General features: G+C 37.9%; 1 protein-coding gene across 3 annotated transcripts in view; it reads left to right on the forward strand.

Moving 5' to 3' along the window:
• Nucleotides 1–16,721, forward strand: part of RABGAP1 (RAB GTPase activating protein 1) — a 78,255-nt gene that overhangs the window by 21,580 nt on the left and 39,954 nt on the right. For all 3 annotated transcript variants that reach the window (XM_085300442.1, XM_085300439.1, XM_085300440.1), the window contains exons 9-13: nt 478–580; nt 1,802–1,971; nt 5,148–5,322; nt 7,280–7,373; nt 10,413–10,563. In XM_085300442.1, the coding sequence (XP_085156568.1) occupies nt 478–580; nt 1,802–1,971; nt 5,148–5,322; nt 7,280–7,373; nt 10,413–10,563 (693 nt within the window). The remainder of the gene's footprint in view (nt 1–477; nt 581–1,801; nt 1,972–5,147; nt 5,323–7,279; nt 7,374–10,412; nt 10,564–16,721) is intronic.

A 16,721-nucleotide genomic window follows, 5' to 3' on the forward strand; every position in this document is an offset into this window, starting at 1 on the left:
ATGAGGCCAGAATGACTGGATTGTCTTGCATTTTCTAACACAATGTTTTTAAAAGTTTSAAAAGATAGTTTTGTTTTTAAACAAGAAAAATCCCAGGCCTTTGCATTTTTGAGTCCTGTATGTCTGAGTACTTGACTGTGATCTCACCTAGGCTTGTGTGAGCTAAAAGTTGCTGTCAGATAGCCATCTCCAAAATGAGCTATTGGTCTTTCTTCAGGTCCTACTAGATAGATGTTCATGCTACCTACGCATATAACAATTAACATTAATTGGCCTTTTATATTATCAGCTAGGAGATCAAAGGTTGCATGGAAATTCTTACTCTCAGGATTATCTGTTACAGGACAACATAACATAGACTTCAGATGTTTGCGCTTCTCTTGACAGTGCAGTAGCAGTTTACGGGGCTGAGATTTTTCATAATATATGGTTTGCAGTAATTTATATTAAAAAAATATATTGTTATTCTGCTCACAGGAGTCCATGGGTAAAAGTTCTGATGGGAAATCATATGTGATCACTGGCAGCTGGAATCAAAAATCTCCACACTTCCAGTTTGTAAATGAGGAAACACCAAAAGGTATGAACTTTCCCAAAGGTTAATCCTAGGCGGGGCAAGTGACTCAGCTATGGAGATTTTGTCAATTCTCACTTTTTAAGGTGAATCCTGTAAGAAAATATTTTTTTCACTTTTCTTTTAGTAGTGTAAATGTAATAAATTACATATTGTGAGCCTCTGAATTCAATTGATTTGGGACACACTCTTGGAAACGAGGGTACCAGATACAAAAATCAAACAGAAGACTAGAAAAAAGTCCTGTATGTAGTGGTAGTAGCTTGTAAGAATAACAGTGTATCCCAATAGATTGTACAGACTGAGGACAGGGATAGGTTGCAGGGGTCTTGTCTTTCTTTATAGCATTTTAAGAATCTGTTAGAGAATTGCACTGAATGACTATTGCATGTTTCCTCTTTGCTTAGTTTCCATGGCTAATTCATAATAATAATAAAAAAAAGCATTCAAAGCATTCTTGTACCTATGAGAATGAAAGTAAAATATTCCCAGTGTAATCTGAAAATAACTGATGCTGCATTGCTCTCTTGAGTCCTGAAACAGAGCTGTTGATACTGCAGGTGAACGATCATCTTAATCTGTTACTGCACTTACGTGCCGAAGGTTGGGGAAATTCATGAGAATTGACAGGACAAAAGCAGCACTTTTAGGGCATCTGACTTCCCTGAGTACAATCTGCTGCTAGGTTGAATGCCATCCTATCTAAAGGACACAATTTCTCATTTAGTGCTGGAAGGGATCTCATAGGTCATTGAGTACAGTTGCCTCCTTTTGGGCCAGCACAGTGCATAATCCATTTTCTAAATCTTATAAATGTGATGATCTTAAACAGTGTGTTTAGTGTGGTGGAAATTAAATGTTGTTTTAGTAACTTAACAAAAAGAATCAAGACAACAAAGCAAAATGTAATTAGACCAGATGACAAGAGTGGACTGCACTGTGGAGTATACAAATCAAATCCTTGATCAATGTTTAACAAATATTTTTGATAAATTTCAGTGGGAATTTGAAAAAACTCTCTCTACTGTATAGTGCATAGTGATCTTACCTTGTGGTTCCATGTGCTTTGAAACTTCTGGGCTTTGAAGTGTTAAATTAAGCAAAAGGGGAATTCTGTGGAAAACTTTGTTTTTTAATGTTACTAGGAAAGAGATTAGAGTGTTTTGTTTGAGATCCATCTTTTAATGCTATTAATGCTAGTAATATTGCTTTGGTTTTTGTCTCTAGATAAAGTATTGTTCATGACTACTGCTGTGGATTTGGTGATAACTGAGGTTCAGGAACCTGTTCGATTCATTCTGGAGACTAAAGTCAGAGTTTGCTCACCTAATGAGAGATTATTCTGGCCCTTCAGCAAACGTAGCTCTACAGAAAACTTCTTCCTAAAACTGAAACAGGTAACAATTTTGTTGTTTTGTTTTTTTGTTTTACAGTTGATTTAGTATTTGACAAGGTTGGTTTTCGTGCGTGACAGTGGTCGATTACACTGCTTGGAGACTTGAGAAGTAGGCTTATGGCATAATGCTGTATAAATATGCATACATTGGAAATAAAGATGAGTTTTGGTTACTAGGGGCCTGTCCTGAAACCTCTCTGTCTCTCTGTGGTCCTACTGAGACCAGCGGAATGAGTTGCGGCTTTCTATTGTACTACAGATGGACTGTCTGACTTGCTCTAACATGAGGTTGTTTGGTGTATGTGTATCATTCATATTTTATTTTTCTCATCTTTCATTATGATATTTTAGGTGGAGAAGTAGGTTAAAGTCTTGTTTTGAACTGAGGTATGGCAACTCCAGGGGAATATTTGCRCCTGTTTCTTTACCCTGAAGTTGACTGACTGGGAGAAGGTCAGAATTTCGTTGTAGTTGTTTCTCTCTGTGGTTGGTAAAGCCTTTATTAAAGTGATTTTTAGATTTCAGTGTTTTGATCCAGAATCAAAGAGGGATGATAAATACTGTTCCATTTTAGAAAAAATATCTTTCATTACAGTAATTGTTGCTAATTGTCTAAACTTCTCAAAAAGAACTGTCTGTCCTCATTTCAAAGCAAATTTTGACAGTTCTGAAGAGATTGCAAAGTTATATGGAGCCTTATGGATTTTTCAGATGAACCTTGAGGTAAATAGAACCAAGGATTCATCTGCAATCCAGGGCTATGCCACGGGTTGGTTGCGTAAGGGTCACGTAGGGGAGAGTATGTAAAACCAAGGGTTGAGAGCAAAAACCCCTTGGACATAATTCTGGTAACGTGCAATCAGATGTGATACTAAACTGATTTTATCATACAAATGCAATCATTCTTTTACATGAGCAAGCATCTGTCTGAAATCTGGGGGGGATGGCTTTTGTTAAAGGCTAAATTTCTAACAAAATTTTAAAATGCAAGACCGATAAAAACTTTCCCCTCTCACCTCCACCCACCAAAAAGCTGATAATTTCAGAAAGGCAGTTTCCCACTTGTGCATGGTTGGAAGCAGAGGTTTCACGCATTCCCCAAACTTTCCCTTGGGGGAAAGAAAGTCCAACCAAGTACAAAAGTCCCTAGAACTTGTTAATTTTTGCTGTTTTTCCAGCTTTCTTTTTACCCTAGCTACTAAAAAGGAAAGGATTATTTCTGTCTAGGATATTCATAACAGCAATGCAAGGCAATAACTTATTCTCAAAATAAGCCTGGAAACTCGAAGGTACAAATTACCGAGGAGATAATGTATTTGAAGCAGCAGCCATTCTCCTGCCTTAGAAATTACTGTTCTGAAATGAGTGTGTTGTCCACAGGGGTGGAAAGATACAAAAGCAAACGACAATGTGGACGTGTGTGCTCTCTCCAGGTTTAATAATTCTGGGTAAAGCCCAAGGAAGCAAGATTAAAGTCCTTCTGATTTCTTGATCCTTCTTACTTTTTTAAAGAGGAATGGAAAGAAATTAGAGGCACTTGTTGTTACGGTGCTAATGAATAGCGGCATTATTTCTTTGTAGCAACAAAGAGAAAGTTCAGTGGGAATTCTTTTTTCCCTGTGTTCTTTTCTTTTTGTGTAAAACTCTAAAATCTGCTGAATAGCTGTATAACTGTTTTGGACAGTTATGAATAAACATTTTGGAAACTTTCCTTCAAAATACAAGGTGGAAAAAATCTTCATGGATGAGATCAGTCTTTTTATTTAGAGTATTTTTGAGGTGGAGCATAGAGATGTTGAACAGTTAAGGCAGTTCAGCTATAAATATCTTACTACCTCCAATAGGCGCCTTTTCTGCTTGGTAATTTAAAGGAAGCTTATCTTACTTAGCTAATTCTGTATCTTTTGTCTTACTAAATTCACATGCATTGTGACTTATCTTAGCCAATTCCTTTTTTTTTTTTTTTTTTTTTTTTCCCTCCACAGGCACTGTCAGGTTATCCAACTTCCAGTGTTTACCAGTGGAAGATTCTCAAAACTCATAGTGGAAGCAACAAATAAAGTGTACTGCCTGATAAGCCTGGAAGGGAAACCTGTTTCTATAGAGGCATAATTGGGCTATTAAAAATACAGCTGTGTAGAATTGGCTTATCTTACTTGGGCAGTGTTTCTTTTTTTGGAAATGGTGGAAACACAGGGATTTATTTTCTCAGATTACATTCAGTGATTTAGTCTTTCTGGTTTTGATGTATTCCTCTTTAATATTAGATGCCCAAAGGGTAAAATTGAGCACAGGGAGTTTAGAGYGTAATTATAAATGGTATTTCCCTCTTTTCATTGCCTTTCCTTTTCTACTCCGTTTTTCCTAATGTGTAGGGAAAAAAATCAGTTTTCCTGAACTGTATTAAAATTTTGGAACCAGCTCACAAAGAAAAATCTTCCTTTTAAAGGAAATAATGGAATGGTTTGATGGAATGATTTCAATGGTAATCAGTGGTTTGATACCATTGAAAACTGAAGAGGAAACAAAAGCACATAAGAGACCTTGGGACCCAACAATTTGTATGCCTATGTTCTTGTCAACAATGTACTCGCAGACAGATGACTTGGAAGCATCATTAAAGACACTTTTCATAGTGGAAAAGTAAATATGAACAATTTCTGTAACAACTCTCCTTTTGCCCCCACCAGTATCCTTGGAAAGTTCAAGAGAGAGAATAGACTTAATTTTAGAGATTTTACTTTCCACTGATATTTGATTAAAGGCAGGGTTGCTTCATGTTGAAGAACCTCTCTTAGACCTTTTGCGGGATAGGTACATTCACAGCTTTGAAGTCTCATTCATCTCCAATCCATTTATAGTGGAAGAGATGCGCTTACCTATGTATGGCAGACCTGCATGACCCTTCTGTCCTATCTGTAATATATGTCTGCCTTCTGGATGGAATATGCTTGCTATTTCTTTTAGGATAGTAGGAATAGAAACTTCAAATCAGAAACGCTTGCGGGCCTGAGCAATGCATTAAGTACACTGTAAGGATTGAACGTTGTTTGTTGTAGAATGTGATGAAAATTTTGTCAGTTCTTCTCTTCCAAAAAGAGAAGGTAGAGCCTTACAAAGTAATCTGGGTGTTCATACAGCATTTCTCAATAAAATGAAACTTCTTTTATTTCCCAGATAAAGCAAAAGGATAGAAAGAATAACTCGGACACCCTATATGAAGTTGTGTGTCTAGAAAGTGAATCAGAAAGGGAGAGAAGAAAAACTACAGCAAGCCCCTCTCTTCGTCTGCCTCAGTCTGGGTCACAGGGCTCAATGATTCCTTCTCCTCCTGAAGATGACGAAGAGGAAGGTAAGATGTGGATTGCATGTTTTCTATATTTTGGAAGAAATGGAAGCTTTTTCTAGGGTAGTCAGTAAATAACATAGTTATGAAACATGCTGAATCCTTTTCAGTCAGAATCTGGCTTGCTGATGATTTTTTTTTCTTGCTTTAATGTTGTGAGTATTCAGTAACCAGTACCCCTGCATTCCTGGATCAGCCTCTCCCTTGTCTGACACTTCTGTGGTCTGTCTAGACTGTGTTCAACCCAGGCCTCATGAAGCCCTGAGTATGATATATTTGGAATGATGTGAAAAGAGGCTGCTAAAAATTGGGGATTTTTGTGTAATTTTTGCCCTTTTCTAAACAGCTGTGAGCAGATTTGAGAGTAGAAATGAGAAGCTGATAGTTGGGAACGTATGCAAGCAGCGTGTTTTTGTGAAAAGGAGAACATAGACAACTGTAATACAAAAAAACTACACCAGGACCTTGAAACTTAATATATTTTCAGTATCTTTTTTTCTGCTTTATAAAATTCTCTTAACCCAAGCCATGAAGTAATTTTGAGAATATATGCATCTGGTCTTATGGCTTTGAGCTGAAATGATTTGAGTTTCTGCTTTTTGACTTTGTCATGGGCCTCAGATGTGACCTTGGGTGAATTGTTTCACTTCTGCGCTTTACTTTCCCCTTATATTAAAAAAAAGGGGGGAGAGTGGARGGGGAGGGAGGGAGCGAGTCAGGGGAAGGAGGTGGTTTGAAATTTAGCTCCTTTGCAAAGTGTTCTTCGTTAGCAACTGTAACCACTATGCTAACCACAGTGGTATTCTTTTCTAGATAAGAAACATAGCTATTTTATTTATAGTAGATAGCACTTGCAACATTGCAAGTGGGTGCTGGCACTTTCAAAGTGAAAATAAAAAAGTCAAGCAGTTCAGCTTGCTGAAAATGCTGTGACACAATGACCTCTCATTGTATTTCATAAAGGAAATAAAATCCTTTAGTTTTTTTATTTAGATGATTGAGTTCAAGATGTTTATGTTGTTGGCAGTTCCAGTAAGGTATTTTCTGCTTGCTGATTTAGAAAAATTATTTTATCAGTGCTAGAGATGCAATGCAAACTTTCAGTGAAAGTGATGCAATGCCTTTATTTCAAGGTAACACCTGAGCTAGATTTTCGTTGGTAATATGTAGGTTACCAGCTAACACTTCATGGGCTCKTATGGGTCTGTGAGAATGTGGCAGGTCTGCAGCTGCTCTGTGAAACTACATTGCTTTTACTGTGTTTTCAGCTTTTATAGTGTTGTAGGTTTTCAAATAAGGTAGGCTGTGCACTTTCAGAATTCTTGTGGTCTTCCAAAACTTTGAAGTAGAGACATAGAATTACTTGTGTTTGAAGGGACCTCTGGAGGTCTCTAATGCTGCCCTCCACTCAGAAGTGCATCCAGACAGATCAAGTTGTTCAGGGCCTTGTGGCCTTGTCCAGTTGCATTTTGACTGTCTCCAGTGATGAAGTTTCCATAGCCTCTCTCGGCCCGTGTTCCAGTGTTTGGTCTCCCTCATGGTAAAAACTTTTTCCTTATATTTAACCGAAGTTTCACATGCTGCTGCTTGTGTTTTGCCTTTTGTCGTATCACTGCATACCTCCAAAAAGAGTCTAATTCTGTCATTTCTGCATACTTTCACTTAGTAATTGAAGATTTCCAGTAACATGCTCTTCTTAAGACAGAGCAAACCCAGTTCTCTCAGTTTTTCTTCTTAATTGCTGCATTTATGCTTTCATTGTCCACCCAGTCTTGTTCTTGGTTGTATTCTGAAGTACCTGGTGAGTTTTTAGTACTTTGTTCAGCGCACACGCAGTGCCTTCACAAATGATGAATTTCTTCTTGCCACACACTGATACAGTTAAGAGAGTAGTGTTTAAATTTGCAGAGATAGAAAAATGATTGGTGATTCCGTAGTTTCTCCTTTGTTCTTTTGCTTGCAGACAATGATGAACCTCTCTTGAGTGGTTCTGGAGATGTTTCCAAAGAGTGTGCAGAAAAAATTCTTGAGACATGGGGAGAGTTGCTGTCCAAATGGTAAGTGGCAAAATCACATTCTGACAATCACAGTTCTGAATGTTTTTCAGACTTTGCTCCTTCTTCTTGAAACTGCCATTAATTCTGGAAGCTACTTGAGATTAGTATGGATTTAGTCCTCCTTGATCCCTCAGAATATCCTTTATTCTATGGCTTCAGTGTCCTGTTTCTTCAGTAGGGCATTTTAAGTATTTTTACTTTTGAGTGTATGTTAAAAATATTTAGAAATTCACTTATGTTGCTTGTTGCTGATGGTTATTTTTTAAAACAATAGTATTACTTTTCTGTGTGTATGTGTTTTTGTTTTTTAATATAACCTCCTAATTAGTATAAAGAAAATGCAGCTTTTCTATTGTATTTATTTTACCTAGATCACTTCCATTTTACTTTGGCTGTGAACTCCATAGGAGTTACATTTTTTTCTACAGCTGTCATATCTTAGTTACCGTAGCTTAAGAATGTGGGAGATCAGTACTTGTGTTGCAAAGATACTTTTCTTCCCTTTAGCTAAAGGAAGATGGATCCAGAGTCTGCCAAGAAGGAAGTACATGAGCTATTTTATTTTTTTCATTAAAAAATACCAGTACACTGAGAACAGTGTTTCTTGACAGTCAGTTGCTAATGCAACATTTGTTCTTCCTTCCTGCCTAAAGGACCTTTTAGTCATCTTGGAGACACCTGAGCAGCTCTAAGAAACTGATGCTGATTATTGCAAAAGTCAATTTTATTTATTTATTTATTTTCCCTACATCAAGGAAGGGCAACAGACAAGCCCAGCATCAGCAGATTGAGCTCATGTATACTACATTTTGACTCTGGCTTTAGCTGTTGCCTTCTGCTTCCTAATATTRAAGAACAGGGCAAGGAGTGTGCAGCAATCAGAAGTCTGAATGGAAAATTATCTCTAAGGAGCTGGACCAYAGAGATTAGATTAAGCCGTGCACTTTAGATGAGGAAAAGTATTGAAGTGACGTCTTAGCTAGTATTCTCTTTAAGCTTATCACAATCAAGTATTAGTTTTGTTTTTTTGCAGTTATTTAATACTTTTTCAAATAAGTAATTTTACTCCATTTTGTTTCTAGGAAAGTGAACAGCAGCAATTCTCACCTTTGTGAGAAAGGGAGGACTGTGGTAAAATGATGTATAGTCCTTTTCCCTCCCTTCCTCCTTTCCTCCCCTAGACTTTTAGAAGCATTTTTAACAGATGAGCTCTACACATCTGCTGCTATGAGAAAGTTTCTTTCAACCTGATTTTTTTCCGTAACTTTTCCAGTGGCTGAAATATAATTAAGTCACCTGACTGTCATTGAAAATGTTTTGGCAGCTCTAAGAGGATATGGAGTGCTTCTGTGCTAATGCCGGCAACAACAACTTTAATGTGTGTTAAAGGGCTTCCCTTAACAAAAAAAATGAGTATTTGCAAGTAATGATCCTTAAGCTCTTAATATAAGAGGATTGAAAATCATAAAAATCAGAGTTCATGTAGTTTCATGCTAGGTTTTTAGGTTCCTATAATTAAATTTGTATAGCAATTAAATATGCATTGGTATTTTGTGATTTCTTAATAATATTTTGCTCATTTTATAAGTAGTGAATCACATAATTTTTTCATTTCAAAATCATATAGTTTGGAAAAATCTAGTAGTCTATTGCTTTTGGTTTACAGCCTAACAGTTTGTGCCACATTCATCAGAATTACTGTTGTTCTGATCTGAGGATAAGGCAAAGCAATTTTACAGATCTTCACAAAGAGTCTGTATATTTGTCTATAAGTATTTTATATAAACACATATATATTATACAATATATAGTGAAATATACACCCATAAATATATAAATACATGGAGATATAATGTGTAAATATTTACTGTAGTTAGCTGGGTTTAGAGAATAGATTTTCTCCTAAATTAAAAGTGATTGGAGCTCTTGCTGCAGTGAAGTTCAGTTATACATCTGTTCTAATGGAAAAGATTCCAATATTTAAAATTTTAGGAGATTGAGAATTTCAGGAACATGCACACCTGAAACAAAGTAAAGGGGRAGATTATGGTATCAGCTGTTGTGAAATATATTATGATTTGAATGTCCATCACAGCTAATCTACACATTATTGTGTTGGAATACTGTAGACTGAAGGAAGGCAGCAGTGAGTCCCAAACTGTGTAAAATTATCATCCATGTGTATCTTAAACTGTAAAGAAGCATTATTAAGTATCAGTTTATTGTTAAGAGCATGTGATAAATATGAGTAAAGTTCAKTTTTTACCTAGTTTTGTCCATCAGTTCTCTTAATCATTTTATGTAGAAGTTTTCTTGTAGCCACTGTAGAAAAAACATAATCATTTTGATTGAAAGCCAGTGTCTTCCGGGTTTTAATGTGTGAACCATGAATGGACTGTCCAGCTTAGCTTTCTGTAATTGTATAAATTGTATTTATTTTTTATAGCTTGCATTACTGAAAGTTGTGAGCTATTACCAGTCTAAGTAGGAAAAAAACCTGTTTAGATAGGACTAGCTTGTGTAAGAGTGGAAGCTGTTTAAATTGTTAGGAGAGAACGTATGTTTTTTTTGGACAGTTCTGGTTGCTTACCCTCCCTTCTTCCCTAGAAGGTTACCTGCCTGCTCTAGTGCAGATAGTCCAGAAAGCAATATATGCCTCTGTAAATGGATTCTCATTTTTGATATACTTTGAGATAAACTTAACACTTTTTTTTTAAAGCTCAGAGAGAGATCTTTGGATCTTATACAATGTGATATCTGTCCTCCAGTCCTAGTTTTAGCTGTAGACTTTTGAGCTGTTGAGTGTTTTAAAACATATGTTTATATTCTGTCTAGATTGAATAGGAACCAAGGAAATAGTTCTGAAAGTGTTTCTCCAAAGCTGTCTCTTTCATAACTTGAACTTAATTTATGCTGGCAACACAAGAACTATCCTGAAATTCCTATCATTATACATGTTTGGTGTTGCATGGTAGTTGTTGCTTATGTATTCATGTATTTGTATTTAAATCATGGTAATGTACTTTCACCCCCACCCAGGCACCTCAATCTGAGCGTGAGGCCAAAGACGTTGTCAGCGTTGGTGAGAAGTGGCGTCCCTGAGGCTCTAAGAGGAGAAGTGTGGCAGCTGCTGGCAGGGTGTCATAATAACGATCATCTGGTGGAGAAATATCGAATTCTCATCACAAAGGTAGAAGAATGTAGTTCTGGGGTTTTGCTTTGTTTAATTTATTTTTCACATCTGATGGACTGGAAATATAGAGACTTCCAAGTATGTACTTGCTTCCTTAAAGGTTCAGGAGTATATTTGAATATAATGAATCAACTAGCCATTATAATTAAATCCTTCATCCAGCAGAAAAAATCAGCATGCAGTATTAGTTGTTCCATTATCTCTACTTAAAGAATGCTTTCTATTTTTGATATTCSTACTCATTTGGATTAATTTTGGGATAATTTGTTGAAAATTATTATTCTATTAGTTGTTTCACCATCAACAGAGATTCAGGGGKCTCATTTCCTTTGCTTGCTTAAATTTCCTGTATGAAAGCTGAATTTTGCCATATTGTCTTAATGCTGATGCTAAAAATCCAGTGCTAGTTGATATTGTAGCTTCTTTTTTGATAGAAAGAGAGCACTTTTGCTGTCCAGAGCAAAAATGTAAAATTTTTTTTGACTTCGTCAATGCTGACCTCAATAACATAGGAAAAGAAAATAAAAATCATGTATGCAGTCATCATTTAGTGTCACAAAATAAAATGTTTCTTCCCTCCCCAGAAATTCAGTATGCTAAGTTTGGATTTGATCRTTATCTGTGTAGACAAGTTGTGTTTTACTGCTTTCACCAAATGTGCAAGTCTAAGGACTATGTTAGAAATGGCTAACGATGTATGTTTAGTAGAAGAATAACAACAGAAATTAATTGTTCACTAGTTAAAAAGTAAGATGACTGAACCAGCCTTTGTGCATCTGTGTTCTGATGGTGTAGATTTGCAAGGAGCAATGAAAGACCTTATTCTGAGGGTAAGAGGGCTTCTGAATTAAAACTCAGTTTCTGCTGGAATCATGTGGGAAGGATCCTACATGTTTCAAATGAATCATAAGATTAGCAAAAAATGTTCTGCCATAAATACTTTCACATACTCTTACTGAACGTAGCAGAAACTTGATCCGAATTCCTTATTGTGGGTACATGCATAGTAGAATTCTAACTTTGATTTATGGCACATAAATCATACAAATAATGTGGCAGTTGTATCTCTGTCAAGGAGTATGTCACTGTTACCCCTGTTGTGTTATTTTAATTGACAGTGAGTAGCTGACCATGTCACTTGTTTCTCTGTGTCARTATTTTGGTATCGAAATGAAAGAAGTCATCTCTGATACATTGGTGACACGTACTGCTACTGTCTTTGTGATCTAAAAATGAATCATGTAATTAATCTTTAAATCTGTGAAACCTTTCCACTCACTTGCAATTGGCAGAAGCAAAGGAAATAACATTTGGAAGCACCTGTAAAGCCCYCAGAAAAGGGAGCTGGCTGATCAAGCGTTGCGATCTGCAACAAAAGGACTGGCTGCCCAGCAGCACCTGCAGTGGTCATTCAGCACTGGAAATTAATTCAAAAATTAACCACTGTAAGGAAGTTAGCAGTGAATGACCGTTTTTGGGCTCTGTTGCAACTTACTACAATAACCTACTCAAGCAAATGAAAACAAAGTCTGCTTTAATATTGAAGTTCCTTATTAGACCATCATTGTAGCTTTCTGCTTTGTTGTGGCTTACAAACTACGTGAATGGACAGACAAGAGTGGTGCTTTGAGAGCAAAAGTATCTGTTTAGTTGGTTCACAGTGCAACCGTATTTTCTTCAGTGGAGAAGCAGATTTCAAAAGGTATTAGTAGGGACTGTATGGAAATGCTAAAGATGAGAATAGGTAAAATGTGCAAAATTTTGTTTTGGAGGCTGATGAGAATAAAAATTCAGGACCCAGGAAGATAGCATTTACTTAGCAAGTATACGATGGGTCTGCAAATGTTAGCTGTATAATAATGCTGGACTATATCTGGCCTTAATGTGTAGCTTTCATACATTTAATAGATTATTGATAATTTTGGAGTTCTAATGTGATTAGCTGTTTTTTGCTGTTCTGAAAAGAGCAGCTCAGTTATATTCAATATGAAGCAAAGCACAGGAGTGAATGTATTCCCCCCCCTCCCAAAAAAAAAGTAAAAAGTCTATTCATCATGTCATCATGTGACAGCCAGATGCTTTAATGTATATTGCTTTACCTGCCTTGTAACGCTGCGCCGTGTTTTATATGTCACTTATACAAATTCTGTGCTGGCAAGCTTGCAAGTTACTTGCATTAAAATGCACTGAAAACTGGTATAACTGAGAATAACTGCTGTGGCACGGAGCAGCAAAGACAGAGTTGATGTAAAACCTTTGCTCTTCGGTGCAAGCCTGTTTGAGTATTCCTGATCCAGTGCCCTCCTCTCTCTTAATTTTGACCTCCATTTTTGTAGCTGCATTTGATTTCTGTCAGGCTTTTCATGACCCCATGTGGCAGCACAGCCCCAAATTAATAAGGATCTGTGCTGACAGCTACTTCAAAAGATTCTGCCCCCCCCTTTTTTCCTCCTTCCCTCTTGTGGGCAGGGTGGTGGATGCCRGCTCCCCAGTATTTTTCTGCTTTGCTATTGAATTCTGGCACATGCTGCTTGGGGAACCTGTGGTTTTTGCTTTCTGTTGCAAGTTAAACGCAAGTAGTTGATTATTTACTGTTGTTGTGTGGCTACTGAGCTGTTGAAAGTGAAATACCTTCCCTTGTGCTTTACCTGTGAAGGCTTTRTCTTGTTCTGCTCTTCATCCGACTTAGGCGTAGGAAGGAACTTCGAAACTGTGCCTCCAGCAGTATTCATTGCATCCTACAGTAATCGCAATGGTGTTCATTCATTATTTACTCTTTATGGCTTTGATAAACACTAGCTGGGTTTGTACACAGTGCTTTTGTTATTGTAGTAGTGTCTGAGCTTCACTGCTGTGGCACTTCCACAAATTACTTTTGAGAATTTGTGCACCATCTGTGTGCAATAATGAAGCTTTTAGCAGCTCCAGATTGCCACAGTCATGGTGGGGAGTGTGGACGAAAGCCAGCCCAATGAATTAAGGTCATGTCCCTGCTGGGGACAGGAAGACAACTCTAGGTAGAAAGATCTAGACAATCCCAGTGAGAGGCATCTGCTCCTGCAAGGACTTTGGCAATCACGGTTATGGCTGATAACCTTCAGCCACTGAAGGTGGGAGGAGAGTCATGGAGATTCGCTCCAGGCATTAATGGATACCTAACGAAAAAATACTTCATGCTTTTGACAGTCATAGTTGGATAGAGAATGTTGTTGAATGGAAATCTTGTAAAGCTAACGACACAGGTTAAAAATAGCATGATGTAAAGCAAAATATACAATAGCCACTTTTCAGTCAAGGTTTTTAGAAGAGGATTAATATAGACGATCTCACAGATCAGTGGTGGTCTTTTGAAGTATATCATAATACCAAAAATGCCAGAACCTGGCATTTATGATATTGAGGGAAAAACAAAGGCTTTTGGGAGGGCTTTATAGGTCTGTGTGGGAGGAAATAACATCTAAAGGGAAGAAGCATGAACTGCTGTACAAGATAAATACACTATATTAAGAAAGATTTGACAGGAGAGGGATGTCATGTGGCACAAACAAAAGAAACGGTGGCAGGAAGGGTGTCCTGGAGTGTTACCCCAGGGATACCATTTCTAACAGGAATTTTAAGCCTAATAAGAGATTAATTTCGTACAGCTTTTCTTAGCGCCTTACAGCAGGACTCTTGCTACTTACTTTCTCTTTTTCCTGCTTCATTTCCATGAGCAGAGGATTGCAGTACACAGAAGTTCTACCAAATGCACCCCTCAGTATTGGTGCAAGTGATATTAATTTTCACTGAAGAAATAGATTAAAATGTCACTATCATTATTTGATTGAGTGTACTGCTTCATCAATGGGATAAATGTAACAGTGCTTTAGATGTGGGTGGTTTTTCACCTTATTTTCCACTTGTATCACAATCAGATTTCCATGAAAGTRTTTAAATTGAGAATAATACGTTTAATTTTCTGGAGTATAAAATGCTACAATTTGGTATGATCAATTTGGATTAAATTTACATACATCTGTGAATCATGGTATAAATCATATGCAGTAGCCTTGCTGACTGTGTGCCTAAATCGATAGGTCTCTTGTTTGTTTACTTTGGATCATGTGGCAATATAACTTCACTATCTTTTTTAAGGAGTAGTTGTCTTGAAAGGTCTCATTTTTAGCTTTGAATGATTTTTTTCAAATACCTTTTAGCAGTATTAGATGAGATTGATTTGTCTTACTGAATCAAGTGCTAGAAATATCTACAATACAAAAATATTTCCAGTGACTAGTACTTTTAATCACTTAGCTACCTGAAATGTACATTTTAATGTCTTTTAGAAATGATTCTTCTTGGTAGATTGGCTGCATACTTGACCATGGAACTAGTCTTTCACTGCTGGTTAAGTAGGTAGGTTTACATGCTGCTCCGTTATCTTCTAGTTGCAATTTATGCACTTCACAAGCCCCCTTGGAGTTTGGTGTGCCTGTTGCCGTCCAGCACAGAGATGCCTGGGAGCGCTACGGTGAGATGTTGCTGGTTTGGTTTTGAATGTGTTAGGCAGGGGTAAGTTGACATGAAGTGTGAGTAGCTTCACTACTCTTAACTTGGAAGAAACAATAGAATGTCTGTTAAAGGAAAAAATGGTGTGCACTTTCTTATGTATAGACATACTCGTTAGCTATGTAGGAGATAAGTTTGTAGTTTTAATTAAAAAAAAAAAAAGAAACATTGAGGGGTTTTGTTGGAGTATCACTTGCTTTGAGATTTCAGCAATCATGTTTTGTTTGGTCAGCCTCAGAATTTCCAGTTCTACCTTGTTTCCATATATCTGAGATATATTTAAAGTTCAATGTGTGTTGCTTTCTTAAGGTGTTTATAATGTGCCTGTGTGTGCCTAGGGACCCAAAGCACTATTTGAACCAATTGGTATGTAAATTTTTTTTCTGCTTTGCAAAGATAGGAGATCATTTCTCCAGCAGTAATTCAGTCTTAGCTTGTTTTCTGTATAGCCACAATACGCTTGCTTAAATTTAATTCAAAGTTTATGTTTTCTGGCTGCAATTCTAGTACTTCATTTTTCCATGAGCAGAAATGCTATCAGTTTTAACAGAAATGAAGGACAATTGTAAAGGGATCGTTAGTGGGGGAAAGATGAAGGAAAATCAAGGTTTTCAGGCTTTTATAAGAGAATAAAAACCTGTCAGAATCAGATYGTGCTATTGTCCAATATAGAATTCTGACTAATTTAAATGCATAATTAATTTTGTTTTTTCTGTAGTACAAGTCAACAGAAATGCTAAGCATTGCAATGTGGCTGCTGTTGGATCTGTGCCTTTTGGCTGAAATACATTTCCCATTAGATATCCCGGGATATGACAGAAGTTTAGCTTGGGTTAAGCTCAGGTTGGTTGGTACCAGTTGAATTAACATGTGAACTTAAGCTAGTAGAGATGACAGCTGCATGCTTTCATTGTCGTTAAAACGACCGCAGCGTGCCGGGCTCTCTGTGATGGGGTTGGCCCGCGGTCCGGCTCTGGAGCAGCCCGGAGCCGCGCGCTGAGCTGCCGCGTTTCGTGTGAACCTGTTACCTGACACGGCGGCTGTGTAAAACGCCCGTGGCCGCTTTCTCGCGTTCTGCAAACAAGAGACCGGTGTTTTGTTAGGGCATCCGTGGCTTGTACGCGTGGTAGAGGTTTTCCCCGTTAAATGCGTGTCTGGTATTACTATCTGACGTGATTTCAAATCTAAGCGCTGTGCTGCGACTGCCTCGCACCTTCGCTCTCCGGCACGTCGCTAGGTTTCCCGGTTGGTCTGGGTTGTGCTGGGTGTTCTCAGCCACAGCGACGYCCTTGGGTTCGGTGTCCGTTCGTGCAGGGCGCGACTTACCTAGGTGAAGCAGCATCTGAATTGCCGGTGGGAAACATTCCTCGGCCTCGGTACCCTGCTGCAGGGGTTTCCTAAGCAACCCGAACTACAGCAACCCGGAGGGGAGGGAGGRAAAAAAAAGGGCAAAAGAGGCTCGCTGATTCCCGAATAAGCCGTTCCCCGAAAGGGCTCGTGCYGGAAAAGCTTCGCCCCCAACCCGGGGGGTTTAACCCGCCTCGCTGGGCTGCTGCGGGCGCTGGGGGCAGAAAGCCGCATTTCCGAGGCGGCGGCGGCGCGGCCGG

This window comes from Rhea americana, unplaced genomic scaffold (genome assembly GCF_003343005.1).
Source record: "Rhea americana isolate MKP2758 unplaced genomic scaffold, rheAme1 scaffold_164, whole genome shotgun sequence".
NCBI classification, from domain to species: domain Eukaryota; kingdom Metazoa; phylum Chordata; class Aves; order Rheiformes; family Rheidae; genus Rhea; species Rhea americana.